Source organism: Coccinella septempunctata, chromosome 5 (assembly GCF_907165205.1).
Source record: "Coccinella septempunctata chromosome 5, icCocSept1.1, whole genome shotgun sequence".
NCBI lineage: Eukaryota > Metazoa > Arthropoda > Insecta > Coleoptera > Coccinellidae > Coccinella > Coccinella septempunctata.
In genome coordinates this window covers 29,451,483-29,465,277 of record NC_058193.1, presented here as the reverse complement: position 1 = coordinate 29,465,277, position 13,795 = coordinate 29,451,483, and the positions used below count along the sequence as shown (strand labels likewise).

The window sequence follows — 13,795 nt, the reverse complement described above, 5'->3', positions numbered from 1 at the left end:
AAATTCAACTAACCAGAAATTTATTTTTCAGATCTTAACACAAGATTTTCAGTGATAAATAATTAGTAGATCAACTTTCGTTGTATGTCCATCATTCAAAAAAACCTTGAAAAATGGATAAACTCAACCTCTACAAAATGAGCAAAGAAAATATCACAACACAAACAAGCTCTTCGAAGCTGAAATTTCAATCCCTACTGAATAAATTATAAGTGGAATGTCCCCTTGGTGGTTCGGAATTGTAACTAAATTTATTCCATAATTTTAGTTTGATGCATTTTATCACACATAAATAAATGCTCTTTTTCATCAATGAGTTTCTACAAATTTAATGAGAGCTAAACATCATCGAATATGCCTCTAGGAGGATAGCCGACTCTGTCCTTGTAACTTGAATCATATTGATAACCTGAAAACCTATGATCTAAATCTCTACTTAGACCTGTACTGGCTCCAAATCTCGAAGTGATATCATCCGTGTTTGAAGGAAATCTTGTCTCGTTAGCAGCTGTGGTGAAGTTTGTGCCACTATAGGTTGACTGGCTAGAGTCACGTAAAAGATTGGACTTTGTGTTGTCCATATATTCAAGTTCGGTGGAGGGTCGACCTTAATTAAAAACAATTTATTTGTACTGGGTATTTAACCACCTAAACCAAAACACATGCAATATTGGATTTTCGAATTAACTTCTGAGGATAAAATCCAAGAAAGGGTTTTTTACTTACTTGGTTCTATATTCCTAAACCTTCCCGTTGTTGGAAATCTTTCCTGAAATTCCTTTCTTCGATTCGAAGATTCCTGAGATCGCTGCCTTTTACGCTTTTCTGAAGCAAAAATAATATGCATTATTATGGATAACACTTACATAAAACACTTGTGAGCCAGTGAATATTTTCGGTATTGCCAATTTTCATAAATATATATATATATTTTCTCCTTTTTACCTCTTTTCACTATTTCTCTGCCTTCATCTACAAGATCTGTAGTCATTTCATCATCTCCAACAAATTGATGAAAACCCAGGAATGACAATAGTCTAGATCCCAAACTGAAATATGTACACAGACAGAATATGAGTATGGCCATGGGAAAGTAGATATTGAAACCATCAGAAATTATGCCAATTACGTCCATGTGTCCCATGACCTTAAAAAAATTCCATTATTTTATATTTAAATTCACAAACACAGTGAATTTGGAGTTCTGAATTACCTGAGTGTAATGAGTTTCCATAACTTGGGCTTCAATTACATGGCTATCCATATGTATCAGCCCCAGGAAATTCAAACACAGCGGAGGTGTTAACCTACTCAACATCATTCCGGAAAAAATTAAACTGTACTCATTGGTTTGATGATGAGGTGCTAAATAATAAAAATTCAACAAACGAATCTTCAGAATTGTTGAATAAGCACAATAGCATAAATACAAAATCACCGCTGTCGATAACCACTGGAAAAAGAAATAATAATCAAATTTAAAAAAACCCGAATGAGAGTATATACCTCTATGGTGAAGTAATCATATTTCTCTCCAGCTGCTGCTACGATAAGTGCGAAAATAGATAAAACAGGTTTTTTATTGAAAAATGTTAATTCTGACCAAACAACGCAAAAGGAAAAGACAGCTGCAATAACTGCCAAACTTTTTTGTATATAACCATATAAGAAACATTTCCAATACCACTCTAGAAAAAAAAAGGATTATTTTTCAATTTAAAGTTCAAGTTAATTTCTTACCTATTGTTGGAGTATAGATATATGATGTGAACCAGTTTGGTGGTTTTTGGAATGTTTTCTTAAATCTTCTATCTCTTGATATTTGATTTTTTAAAATATCCTCCAGGTCAAATATTTTTTCCACCAGAATATTGTACTGAGTTTCAGTTCTTTGAAGTACCTGAAGACTTTTTATGACCTGAAAGTATAAAAACTGTGCAGTATGGAAGAGAAAGTAATTAAGGCGAATTATCAGATAGTTCCTTACCTGCTTGTGAAGACGAATCAGAGACTTTTCACTAGGTAAATCATGACCAGATTCTTCAACTGTAACAGCTCTTCTATTCATCCTATCTTTCAATTCTATTGGAAGTTTTTGCATAATAGTTTCCAAATTATCATTCAAGTAATGTCCTGGTTTGATCACTCGAGATACAGCATGAAGTGACTAAAATTTTCTTCATCTTAAACTGCAACTTTCTATTAAATTTTCAAACTACCTCAAGCACATCATCTACCATTTCTTCGGCCTCACATTTGTCGGATGTCAATTTTGCCATCTTGAAATAAGAATGGGTCAGCACATAAGTTCTATTGGCATTATTCCACAGATGTCTTGGAACTTCAACTAAGGCATATCCAAGTAACAGAACAAGTAAAAAAAGACCCCAAGTATTACTTGCAGATGATGCTATGGCTTTTATTTGAGACCTACAATGACAAGTCTACTTACTTACACGTGAGGAGTTATAAAATGATACCTACCAGTCTAGTTTTGGCCCAGGTTTAACTGCAAGATAAATTAATAAAACACAACAAATTAATAAATATGAGCCATAATATATTGCATTATCAATCAATGCTGATTTCAATTTTCCTTTCACAGAAAAGTCACCAGTTTTAGTATATGACTGCATCATGGGCATTAGAATCCTACAAAAGCAAATGAAATTTGATTTTATGCATATAGTATATCTAATAATTAATATTACTGCAGACTCACCAAGTTAAAAGTTGTGTACTCCAATACACAGTTCTCCACAACTCTGGGAAAACACTATCTGGAACATGACTACTAGGTACTTGGCATGTTTTATTGATGTTTGCTGATTGTGAAGTGAATGAGTTTGAGATAGAGACATGTTCATTAGTATTATCACTTACATTCCCTTCACATTGTCTATATACAGTCTTGAAAAATAATTAAGAATTAGACAACGATATAAATTCTACCTTATTAATTCAAATATCTCATTTGATTGGACTGAAATTGAATTGGAAATTATTTCTTAAAAAGGTATACATACTGAGATAACATCCAAAGGCAGTGCAAAAATTATTAAGAAGCTGAAATTCCAAGCGAGAAGTACCACCAAAGTGATAATAATCCTGTGCCTGAACCAATTGCCATACCTATATAAAACTGTACTTGATAAAATAAAAGAAAACAAAGTTTTCGTTATAAGTGGCCAGTAACTCATTGTTCAGAGTTTTTCCTAAGCTCTTCAGTTTTCTTCAAAGCCTCTTGTTGAATTCTTTCGAGCTTTTCTAATGTGAAGCTTTTCAATGGTATCAACCTTGGTTTGCACAATTGAAAAGTTGGAATATCTTCTGAAATGATTTGTCCATTTCTTGGCAGAATCGGTTTTATATCTCGAACAGAAGACATATCAAAATGGTCATGTGTGGAAAGGATTACATTATAATTTGACACGTCGTCATTTTATTATTCAAAGCTGAATTATATTCCTTCTACGGAATTTCGATACAAATATACAAGATATTCAATAGTTTAATAACTTCTTTTATCGATAATGTTTTAAAATAGATTCAAAACATTCAGAAGAAATAGACATTCTAACATTTCCAACATAACCTTCAACGTGTCGTAGATACCACAGATATGTGTCAGTGTCAAATTTGACAGCTAATTATCATAGAGTAATCCATCTATCTAAATTTTGAGAAGTGTGATTTCAGTTGAATAAAATACTTCGGGATTTCTACCTCGGTCTCTACATTACTCATAGATTTTTCATCAGTTGTATATGTATGTCAGGTGTATAAAGTCGATAAAGTGAATGTTTGATTGAAAACGATACAACTTGCTGATCGATAGCGAACAGATCGACTTTGAAGTTGGACATCCTTCTGTCAAATGTCACGATTTCCGTGTTTAGGGAGTCAACAAACAAAATTTCCCAGTGAATCCTTTTGTCACCAAAAGAAAAGTTTGCTGTTTGATCCTCTTCAGCAGGGCCGTTATCGTTTTATGTCTTATTTTTTAAACTTTTAGAAATGAGTGATCTCTTCAAATCAGCATTCGATTATTTCAGCGGACCTACTAATAATATACACAGTGAGAATAGTTTTGTTGGGCAACTCATTGAAATCTCAAATGTGAAGCTGAAAATCAAAAAAGTTATTGCTGAAGGTGAATTTTGTGTATTGATTTTTTAATTTCTATTATTCTATATATTTCATTAATTTACAGGTGGATTTGCGGTTGTTTTTGTTGCACAGGATATCTCTACAGACAGGGAATATGCATTGAAGGTACTCTTGAAAAAAATTTCAAGTGATAATCATATTCTAATGGATACTATTCTATTTCTAGAGATTATTAGCCGCTGATGAAGAAAGTAAAAGGAATATCATACAAGAAATCAATATATTAAAAAAATTGGCTGGCCACCCACATATTATTCAATACCTAACTGCTTCCCTCATTGACAAATCTCAGACTCAACATGGCCAAACAGAATTTTTAGTTGTGACTGAACTTTGCACAGGTACGTATAATAACACAATGCATTGATCATTAAATACTGTTGAGGAGAAATAATTAATGATTAATTTTTTTCAGGGGGTTCTTTGGTAGATATTCTAAAAGTTAGAACTTCGGCCTTTGATATTGAAACAATCGTTAAAATATTCTATCAAACATGTTTAGCTGTTTCTCATATGCATTCTCAACAACCTAAAATCATTCATAGGGACCTGAAGATAGATAATTTACTTTTAAATGCAGATGGCTTCATAAAGTTATGTGATTTTGGATCTGCTACTTCTGAAATATTTAGTCCAGATATAAGTTGGTCTGCAAATCAACATTCAAGTCTTGAAGAAAATGTAAGTAATCCATTGTTTCACTCTAAACAGGTTTATCAATTTTAAAATATGGATGTTTCAGAAAAATATATAGTCTTAACAAATAATTTTTGTTCTAGCTTGCAAGATTCACAACTCCTATGTATCGAGCTCCAGAGATGGTAGATACATGGAGTAACTTCATAGTAGGACCTGCTGTTGACATTTGGGCACTGGGTTGTATTTTGTACACCCTCTGCTTTATGCGACATCCATTTGAGGATGCAGCCAAACTGCGAATTTTAAATGCTAACTATACTATACCCCAGGATCCCAAGTTTTCTTGTTTCCATGAGATAATTCGTGAGTAAATTTGAATAATCAAATATAAGACTATATTTTCTTGCCTTGCCCCAATTGGGTGAAAATGTATATCTAATAATGATACAAGCAAAAATCCTTTTTTCGACAAACAGAAAAATTGTGGAATATTCTTCCAACCTGTGCTCCTGTCAGAGTTTAATTTCAGCAATTTAAAGTCCCTTTCCAGGGTAAACAAATCATTTGTTAAAAACTTTTAGGATTAAAAAAGAACCAGATTAGTTTCGTGAAACTGAATCTAAATTATAATTTTCTATGACGTGACTTTCCGTGCTTATTATACATACAGGATGTTTGATTTCTTATTCTGACTTGATGGTTTTCAAAGGTGGGTGCTTTCAAGCCAATCCTCTTCAGAGGCTTACAATAACTGATCTATTAGAGCGTATAGCAGCAATAGCAGAATCCAATGGATTCAACCCTAAGACTCCTTTGAAAATACCTAGTAATAATGTGATTAAAGAGGATGCGAGTGAAGGAAGCAATGGTGTAAGACCTCAACCACCTGCCAGACCTGCGATGCCAATTGATCGAAAGGATTTAAAATCGTCTCCTAGCAATCAACCGCCTAGACCCCCACAACCTTCGGTAATGATCTGAACTTGAATTTAAAAAAAAATTTAACCAATCCCTTATTATTCAGATCCCTCAAAGGCCTGATCGTCCACCCCCAGTGATACCTCAACAGAGGCCCGTGGATAGTAAACAGACAAGTCTTTTTTCTTCTATTAGGGGAGGAGCAGGTAGTTTCTTCAAAAATTTGAAAGACACGAGCACCAAAGTGATGGCAACTGTGCAACAGTGAGTAATTTTTAAATTGAGTGTTTGATCATTCAGCACATCGGTTGTGATTAAAAGTTCATGTTTTGTATTCAATATTGAGGGGACTTTGTGATAAAAATGGTGGTTAAAATTAAGGTAAAATTCATCATGTATTATTATATGGAAGGCATTTTAATCTGTGGTCATAACAGTGATGAGTGGATTGACGAAAGACTGTGAATCTCAAATTCGTGTTTTTTTACTCGATTTTTTTTTGGATAATTCAGGACGATGGGCAGAACAGACTTGGATATCAGTTATATCACATCTAGGATACTGGTGATGCCTTACCCCTCTGAAGGCTTGGAATCAGCATATCGAACTAATTACGTTGAAGATGTCAAAGTTTTCTTGGATACAAGGCACCCTAACAACAAATACTCCATATATAATTTGTCTGGTCGTACTTATCACGCCAAATTCGACAACACAAGAGTTATAAACTGCAAGTTCGCATATCCTGAAAATTTCAAAGCGCCCTTACTAAATTCTCTTTACCAATTATCCGAAGACATTTACCAATACTTAGCAGGCGATAGTAGAAACGTTGTGGTGATACATTGCACAGTGAGTTATAATTTACAAAAAAAATTCGTCAATTTCATTGAGAAAGTGTATTTCAGGATGGTAAAGCCGCTTCTGCTACTTTAGTGTGTGGTCTTTTGTTATACTCTGGAGTCTGCGAGATCCCAGAGGATGCTTTGCAAATGTTTGCTGTGAAACGAATGCCCCCAAATTTGCGTCCATCCGATCTTAGATATTTGTATTATCTATCAGAAATTGTGAAGAATCCACCAAATTATCCACACTACAAGCCTCTAACATTGATATCTTTGCAAATGCAGCCCATACCTGCGTTCACCAAAGTTAGGTAAAATGATGAAGTGTAGTTGTTCGAATCTCGCCTAACTAATTAGCATTTTCAGAGACGGCTGCAGGCCATATTTGGAAGTATACAGTGAGAATCGTTGTATTTTCTCAACAATGCAAGATTATGAACAAATGAGGGTATACAATATTACCGAAGGAAAAGTAATTGGATATTTCACTCATTCTTGAAAGTGCAATTAAGTTCGTTTTTTTTTTTAGTGCTTTTTGAATATTAATGCTACAGTTTGTGGGGATGTTTGTATTGTGATATACCATGCAAGAAATATATTAGGAGGTGTTATGACTCAGGGAAAAGCCACTGGTATCAAAATATGTCAGATGCAATTGCATACTGGGTTTGTTCCAGAAGAAGAAACAACTATAACATTCACAAAGTAAGGGAGCCATCAAATGCAATTCAAAATACATAATTTTTCTTTTATGTGATGCAAATTTCTTGTTTCTTATGGATTAAAAAGCACTTCTTATGATATCACCATTTTACCGCCAAATATGAAATAATCTTTAATAATAATCGTTACTTCTAATGGTAGAAGTAACGGTTTTTTTCAACAGGCAGTAAAATAGACTCAAAAAATTCCTTGATTATGTGGTTTCGTGGAATTATTGATTATTTTCCATTATCCACATTATCTTTCAAAAGGTTTGAATTCACAACTCAGTAAAAATAAAAGTTCTAAACCGTCATATGAATAACTTGAATAATATTAAAAAAATAAACTCATTACTGAATGACAAAAATATTCAAATATGAATTTGATGAATTTGATTTTGGTACAAAAAGAAATTGGTTTTATAATCTCATAGTGCAAGCGTTAGCTAATTCAATTCATCCTATATCCCCAAATAATTTTCTTCTACTGTATACCAAAATTGCAGATCTGACCTTGATGATGTCAATGATTCGTCAGATCACTTCCAAGAATCTTTCAAAGTAGTACTTAGTGTTTTCGTGGCCGACACTGAAAGGAAACTTTCCCAACCTGCTCCATGGCTTACCGATAAAACTAATAGAACACCAGACACAATGTTCAGTACAAAGTTAGAAAAGGATGAGGCGATAGACAATTTCGGTATGTACCCATGTCAACACCCAGTGTGCTCAACAACAATATGATTAATTTTAGTGAGTAAACCTTCAAAGACAAATGAAACGGTGCCAGAAAGACCCCCTAGGCCTACTCCACCTCAAAGACCTGCTCCGCCTTCCCCTAGGCCGCAGCATATCATCAATGATTACTCTTACAAAGATTCCAGTGATTCAGATGGGGAAGCTACTCAAGTGAGTTGGATGGACTAGTTCAGAAACGCTTGTTAACCTTGCAAATACAGGAAAAATCTCTTACAACGGAAAAGCATGAATAGAATTTTAAAAAATTAATATCCATTATAAAGAGTTTGTTCAAGGTTGGCAAGCTTTTCTGAACTCGTCCATTGACGTTAAAAATTCGACAAAGTTAAACGAAGAAATAGTTTCAGCCGCTGCACAGAGATGGGAGAAGCATAGAGGAAACAGTGGACCTGCTCAATTTGAATGCCACGCCCCCAAAACCGGCGGGCCAGCCTACTCGGCAACCCCCTAGCTCAGGTTTCGATCTGTTGGCGGATTTGAGTGGGAGTACCAATTCGGATAATAGTTTCGGAGATTTCAGCTCTTGCCCATTACCGAAGGAACCTGCCAGCGTCAATCCTGCTGGTATTCAGAGTAATGTAGATAATTTATTCGACCCATTCGGAGCGCCAGCTGGTAACGGGGGTTTATTAGGTGGCTGGAATAATTTCCCCCAAGTTCCAGTCAATAATAAGGTCGATATGGAACCAACAAACTTCTTCACAGGATTAGGTAATGATTTTATTCAAAAGTTAGCCTTCGAATGGAACTCCAAAAGTGTGGAGTTATATCGATAAAAATAGTTATTTCTTTCAATAAATGTGAATCACTTTGAATTTTAAATCCTCGTGTTTTCAAAACACTTGTTATAATTTTTCAGGGAACATTGGAGAAATGTACAAAAACCAACCGCAGGCCCCCCAAATAAATCAACCATTCGTTCAAACTAAATCCCCAATGGACACTTCCCCACATCATATACCCCATTCCGCATCACAACAGATACCAGTGACTACCTCTGGGCCAGCAAAAAACCCCTTACGTACTCCCAGCCCAGGTCATACTCCATTGGCTAAATCTCCAGCTGACGCCAGGCCCGACTACAGTAGGTCCCACTTTGAGCCCCTCAACAAAACTGGCGTCCCTAATGAGGAAAAGGCGAAACCGAAAACTGAAGATATCTTTGGCGATTTACTTGGGTCTCAAGGTTACAAGTTCACCCAGAAAAGGGACAATACCCCTAGGTCCATAAATGAGATGAGAAAGGAGGAACTGGCCACTACTATGGATCCGGAAAAATTGAAAATATTGGATTGGGTAAGGTCTCCCATGATGGGGTTACGATATCTTGTTATATTGTAAATATTCTTGTTTCAGACTGAAGGAAAGAAGGGGAACATTAGAGCTTTATTGTGTTCTCTACACACAGTATTATGGGAAGGTGCAAAATGGAATAAATGTGATATGCATCAGTTGGTGACTGCTGCAGATGTTAAGAAAGCTTATAGAAGAGCCTGCTTAGCTGTTCACCCAGATAAGGTATGTTTACCTTACCCACTTTACAACAGCTCGCCAATGCTTTGGCGGACATTTGGCAAAACATTGCTCAAAATTTCATTGATAACCTCATTAACACAATGCCAAATAGGAGCAATGGAAAAATTTGCACATTGAACAAATCATACTTATAGTTATAATACCGATGATAAGTTTCATGTGTTAAGAAAAGAATCTTCATCATATTTGCCTATTTTTCCAGCAAACTGGTACAGAAAATGAGAATCTGGCCAAGTTAATCTTCATGGAACTGAATAATGCTTGGAGCGATTTTGAAAGCAGCGGATCCCAGCAACAAAACATCTTTAGTAGTTGAAAAACTTAACACTTAAGAAAACTAGAAAATCTTACATTCCTCTCATAATCTTCAGATTGTTATTCGAATTGATATTAATGCTATCATTAAGAAAAAATAGATTTATTTTAAATTATTTAACTATAGTTAGAGAAGCAACTGAATATCACTCGAGTTTTAGATTATAATGAAATTTTGGAAGACTTTTTAATCAAGTTGATTTATTCATATTTTGAAATTTTATTCATGTTTTGTATAGATATATTTTTATATGAATATGTTACAGGAAAAATGTTGGGCATTCGCCATGTTTTTCTTGAGGCTGAATGACAAAGTTATCATGTCCTGCCATTTAGTTCCTTTCTATTTATTTTAACTATTCAAAGGCTAAGTGCAAGTTCCATTTTACTTTATGATTCTCAATGTTGAACACTTTTTGGTTGAAGTGTTGGTTGAAAAATGTGTCACAATAAACAGTTCCCAGAGTTTGTTCATTTTCTTATGCCTATTTCTTAGTCCGAATTATTAATATAGTTTCTGCATGACAACACACGTTTTTGAAATAAATTTGAGATACAAAAAACACAGATATGGTGGTCCTGTAAAAGTCTTAAGGTTAGTATCGCCAAAATAGTTAGCACTCTGAAATTTTGCATGTCCTAAAACTCCTGTGTACAAAATTCAGTGATTTTCATATGACCGGATTCTGAGATAAAAAGAAAAGACTATTTTTTGGGGCGAAATAGGAGTCTCAAAAATGTGTGACTAGATTTTGTTGCATTAATTTCAGGACACCTATATAACAATATCTCCATGTTCAGAGCCTATGTCTGTAGTTGTGACTTGTGACCATGATGTTCGCTAGACCAGAGAATAATAGCTCATTAATCACAAGTTATAATGTCATAATAAACAAGGATAAAAATCACATGTATAGAATGAAAACTATGATTTATATAAAAAGTAATAATAATAAAAATTTACTGAAGTTGATATTTTTTATTGAATTTCACTTGATTTTGATTTGACAATTACATTCATAAATTCATCAAATGTTAAAAGATAGAATTTTAGTAAACAATGATTAACATTCAATTCTAATACTTTAATCATGGAAGAGCAAGAAATTCTTTGAAATTAAAGAAAGTTCTTGCAGTAACAGAAGAAAAGATATTGCATGGTATTATATGTTCACTTATCCAAGAAAATACTATTTACATTGTAAATAAATGCTTAGTGCTCTAAAAAAGCCAATCACATTTATATTTACATTACAAATACTTTATCAACTTTCTTGAAGGGAAACACTTCTTTCGTTTTAGGGCATATTATTTGACCGTTGTTTTCCCTTGCCATTTGCGCCAAGGCCTGCATAATAAAAAATTGATATAATGAAAAATAAACAACAACTCCTCTTTGAAATGTTACCTGTTCTCCATAAACACAACCATTTGGAAGCATCATAGGCTGGTTATTTTCATTCAGAGGTAGACCACTAATATGGCAGTAGAGTCTGGACTGAGAGCAGTGTGCAAACGGCAAAGGTTCAGCTAATTTATTCATATCCTCCTGACAAACAGGGCAAGCTGGGTTCCTAGCTTCATCTTCAGAGTAACACTGATTGAGCAATTATTAAGGAAAAAAGCTGGGGCTACGAAATGTTTCAGAAATTTGTCAATGAATAATCATCCATTGATAATAATTACTTATTTGTGCAAAAGTATTTTTATCAATTATGGTAGAAAAGTTGAATATATTGGGAACTTTAATAATAATAATAACTGTTCTTTAATGGCCATCGACCGAAGTCCTTCAGCCTAAGTGGGAACTTTATGCCACAGAGAATAGTTTAACAAAAACTTTAACCAAGAATGAAAAGGATATGGTGTTTTCAATGCTGACAAGCCTGCTTCTAACGCAACAGTGAACACTGACTGCGAAGCCAACTGGAATAACCTATAATTCTCTTGCCTAAACTCTTCAATCAATGTATCCCATCTGTTAGCGTCTAATAGGGCTTTGTAATGAGCTATTTCTAGAAATAGTGAAAATCAATTTCTCATAGGAATATTGTCAATATTCAGATGGTGAGAGTAGCTTATATATATATATTATCAAAATCTCATCTACCATACAATGGTGTAAGATGTGAGAGTAGCTTACGTGTGTTATTAGGAAAAGCCAGCAAACCCATGACTTCTTTTATCTTATCCAGGTGTTCGTCTTGAAAAATTGGAAAGTACTTTCTGGAATGTTTGACAGCATCCATTCTTTTATCGGCCCTGACAAGCTCTACAAATTCTTGAATACGAATGTTGAACTCCATATTGGATTTGAGTCTCCTCAATTTGGATTTGTTATCATGGCACCAAGCCAGACACTTTGCTGTTTCTTTTCTAGCTAAAGATTTTTCTACCTCCCTGGATGTCAGGAAGATGTCTAGAAATCGGACAATAATATACAGCTTTTTGGAGTATTAGATGAAAGACTTTTAAAACTAGTGAAAAATGATTCAAATATTGTACATAGATTCACCATTATGAACATTTCTAATTCATTGCATTCAGTGACTCAAAATTAAAGAAGAGTTCTTCCTCTTTGAACAGGATACTATAAAAACGACTCCCAAAAACATTCACTCACACTGGGATTTAGATTTGGCCATTATGAAAAACTCTTCATGTATGGCTTGTTAAAAACTTAACGTGAACAAAAGTTATATGATATCTCACCAATATTTGTCAAGTCCTTCACTCCTGATCTTTCAGCAAGCTTTATAGCAGCATTATAATAACCATTCCTCAAGAAATATTCTACAACCATCCTATCTAACCGTTTACGTCTCCACTGATTCAGCATCCCTTGAGATACATTGGGGTTTGTGACAGCTTCCGCTTGCTCTTTCAAATGATCTAAACGTTTTTTACAAGTATTACTAGTGCTCAGTTCCTCAGCGATACCTTCTTCAGCTTTTCTCTTCAAAACCTGTAGCTTTTCCACCATACCCCCTAATAGGGAGCCAACATCTCTAGCTTTCACATTTTCACCAGAACAAAATTTGTTGATCTCCGAAGAAGCGGTGTTTATGTGAGATATTTCCCGATCAATGTTCTTTTGTGTTTTACGAAATTCCTTATTCAGGATTTCATAAGGGACCTAATAATAATTACAACAGCTTTATTCAACATCAGTTTTATCACTAAAATAATTCAAAATAATTTTTAACACTTAAATCTATTGTACCAGTCTATAAAAGCACCTTCTCAAGAGAGAGTAATAGGGAGATTCCACCTTCATTGGCTAAGTCAATCTAGCACTTATTTGTATAGACTGAAGTTTTAAGAAATAATCAGAGATAAAACATATGCCCAAAATTCAGGAAGCTGACAAAGATAAAAAATATATACTATCATACACTTGTGATTCATGGAAGATGACAATCAACTTGAAATCTTAATTCCGTTTTTCATTGAATCGGAGCAAATTATGCCAATAATTCATAAATGAACATAATCAAAATAAACAATAACAAGCATTAATATTTTCTCCTTCACTTTACTACCTGCCATGGTGAAGATCAGAGGAAGAATCAGTGTAAAAACTTTGAAATAAGTTATCAGTATAAAATAGGTTGATAGCGATGGGTTAAGACGTTCAAACAAAAAATCAGTAATAATAATTCATGCTATAATTGATATTAACTCACTTTCAAAGTAGGATGTTCCAGAGATTTTATATCAGCCATTTTTCTTTTGATGCTGTCACAAAAACAAAACAAAAATATCAAACAGCTGATTGACTTGACAAGACAAGACGTATTCATAGAACCAGAGACAACTTGTCTCTGCATAGAACCAAATAGGTTAATCTTTGATAGAACCACAGAGAACAAGATCAATGACTTAAGAAAATAATCATCTCAATAATTT

The 13,795-nt window shown here is 34.2% G+C and overlaps 3 protein-coding genes across 6 annotated transcripts; 1 reads left to right on the top strand and 2 right to left on the bottom strand.

The window, feature by feature from the left end:
* Window positions 1–3: 3 nt before the first annotated feature.
* LOC123312806 (LMBR1 domain-containing protein 2 homolog) lies at window positions 4–3,337 on the bottom strand. The gene is made up of 11 exons (XM_044897306.1): window positions 3,027–3,337; window positions 2,723–2,910; window positions 2,485–2,652; window positions 2,220–2,430; window positions 1,988–2,167; window positions 1,741–1,918; window positions 1,507–1,688; window positions 1,214–1,453; window positions 946–1,147; window positions 727–825; window positions 4–607 (listed from the first exon to the last, which is right to left on the bottom strand). Exons 1-11 carry the CDS (start codon window positions 3,198–3,200, stop codon window positions 339–341), a joined length of 2,091 nt encoding a protein of 696 aa, XP_044753241.1. The 5' UTR covers window positions 3,201–3,337; the 3' UTR covers window positions 4–338.
* Window positions 3,338–3,887: 550 nt separating this feature from the next.
* Window positions 3,888–10,352, top strand: LOC123313500 (cyclin-G-associated kinase). Of its 2 annotated transcripts, none has more exons than XM_044898411.1 (17): window positions 3,888–4,153; window positions 4,214–4,275; window positions 4,337–4,511; window positions 4,586–4,851; window positions 4,950–5,172; window positions 5,519–5,778; window positions 5,834–5,991; window positions 6,240–6,579; window positions 6,636–6,883; window positions 6,939–7,044; window positions 7,102–7,277; window positions 7,783–7,976; window positions 8,031–8,185; window positions 8,383–8,746; window positions 8,895–9,331; window positions 9,392–9,553; window positions 9,774–10,352. In XM_044898411.1, the coding sequence occupies exons 1-17, from the start codon at window positions 4,018–4,020 to the stop codon at window positions 9,885–9,887; spliced, it is 3,576 nt and encodes a 1,191-aa protein (XP_044754346.1). In that variant the 5' UTR covers window positions 3,888–4,017; the 3' UTR covers window positions 9,888–10,352. The 2 variants fall into 2 exon arrangements, with proteins under 2 accessions (XP_044754346.1, XP_044754345.1); XM_044898410.1 differs by having other exon boundaries at window positions 3,889–4,153; window positions 8,377–8,746.
* Window positions 10,353–10,850: 498 nt separating this feature from the next.
* Window positions 10,851–13,703, bottom strand: LOC123314234 (E3 ubiquitin-protein transferase MAEA). 3 transcript variants are annotated; one of them, XM_044899380.1, is made up of 6 exons: window positions 13,573–13,703; window positions 12,599–13,022; window positions 12,030–12,305; window positions 11,751–11,901; window positions 11,295–11,487; window positions 10,851–11,234 (listed from the first exon to the last, which is right to left on the bottom strand). In XM_044899380.1, exons 1-6 carry the CDS (start codon window positions 13,687–13,689, stop codon window positions 11,133–11,135), a joined length of 1,263 nt encoding a protein of 420 aa, XP_044755315.1. In that variant the 5' UTR covers window positions 13,690–13,703; the 3' UTR covers window positions 10,851–11,132. The 3 variants fall into 3 exon arrangements, with proteins under 3 accessions (XP_044755315.1, XP_044755316.1, XP_044755317.1); XM_044899381.1 differs by having other exon boundaries at window positions 11,751–11,895; XM_044899382.1 differs by lacking the exons at window positions 10,851–11,234; window positions 11,295–11,487 and adding an exon at window positions 11,526–11,629 and having other exon boundaries at window positions 11,695–11,901.
* Window positions 13,704–13,795: the final 92 nt, after the last annotated feature.

What these genes read in the sequence shown, in the direction of transcription:
- LOC123314234 (XM_044899380.1), bottom strand. Translation starts at nt 13,689, where the DNA reads ATGAATACGTCTTGTCTTGTCAAGTCAATCAGCTGTTTGATATTTTTG. An exon ending in TGGAACATCCTACTTTGAAA is followed by an intron (nt 13,023 to 13,572) that starts GTGAGTTAATAT and finishes AATTATTATTAG; the next exon opens with GTCCCTTATGAAATCCTGAA. An exon ending in GAAGGACTTGACAAATATTG is followed by an intron (nt 12,306 to 12,598) that starts GTGAGATATCAT and finishes TCCGATTTCTAG; the next exon opens with ACATCTTCCTGACATCCAGG.
- LOC123312806 (XM_044897306.1), bottom strand. Translation starts at nt 3,200, where the DNA reads ATGAGTTACTGGCCACTTATAACGAAAACTTTGTTTTCTTTTATTTTA. An exon ending in TGCCTTTGGATGTTATCTCA is followed by an intron (nt 2,911 to 3,026) that starts GTATGTATACCT and finishes TTATTTTTCAAG; the next exon opens with ACTGTATATAGACAATGTGA. An exon ending in CAGAGAAATAGTGAAAAGAG is followed by an intron (nt 826 to 945) that starts GTAAAAAGGAGA and finishes TTTTTGCTTCAG; the next exon opens with AAAAGCGTAAAAGGCAGCGA.
- LOC123313500 (XM_044898410.1), top strand. Translation starts at nt 4,018, where the DNA reads ATGAGTGATCTCTTCAAATCAGCATTCGATTATTTCAGCGGACCTACT. An exon ending in CAAAAAAGTTATTGCTGAAG is followed by an intron (nt 4,154 to 4,213) that starts GTGAATTTTGTG and finishes ATTAATTTACAG; the next exon opens with GTGGATTTGCGGTTGTTTTT. An exon ending in AATTGAAAATATTGGATTGG is followed by an intron (nt 9,332 to 9,391) that starts GTAAGGTCTCCC and finishes TTCTTGTTTCAG; the next exon opens with ACTGAAGGAAAGAAGGGGAA.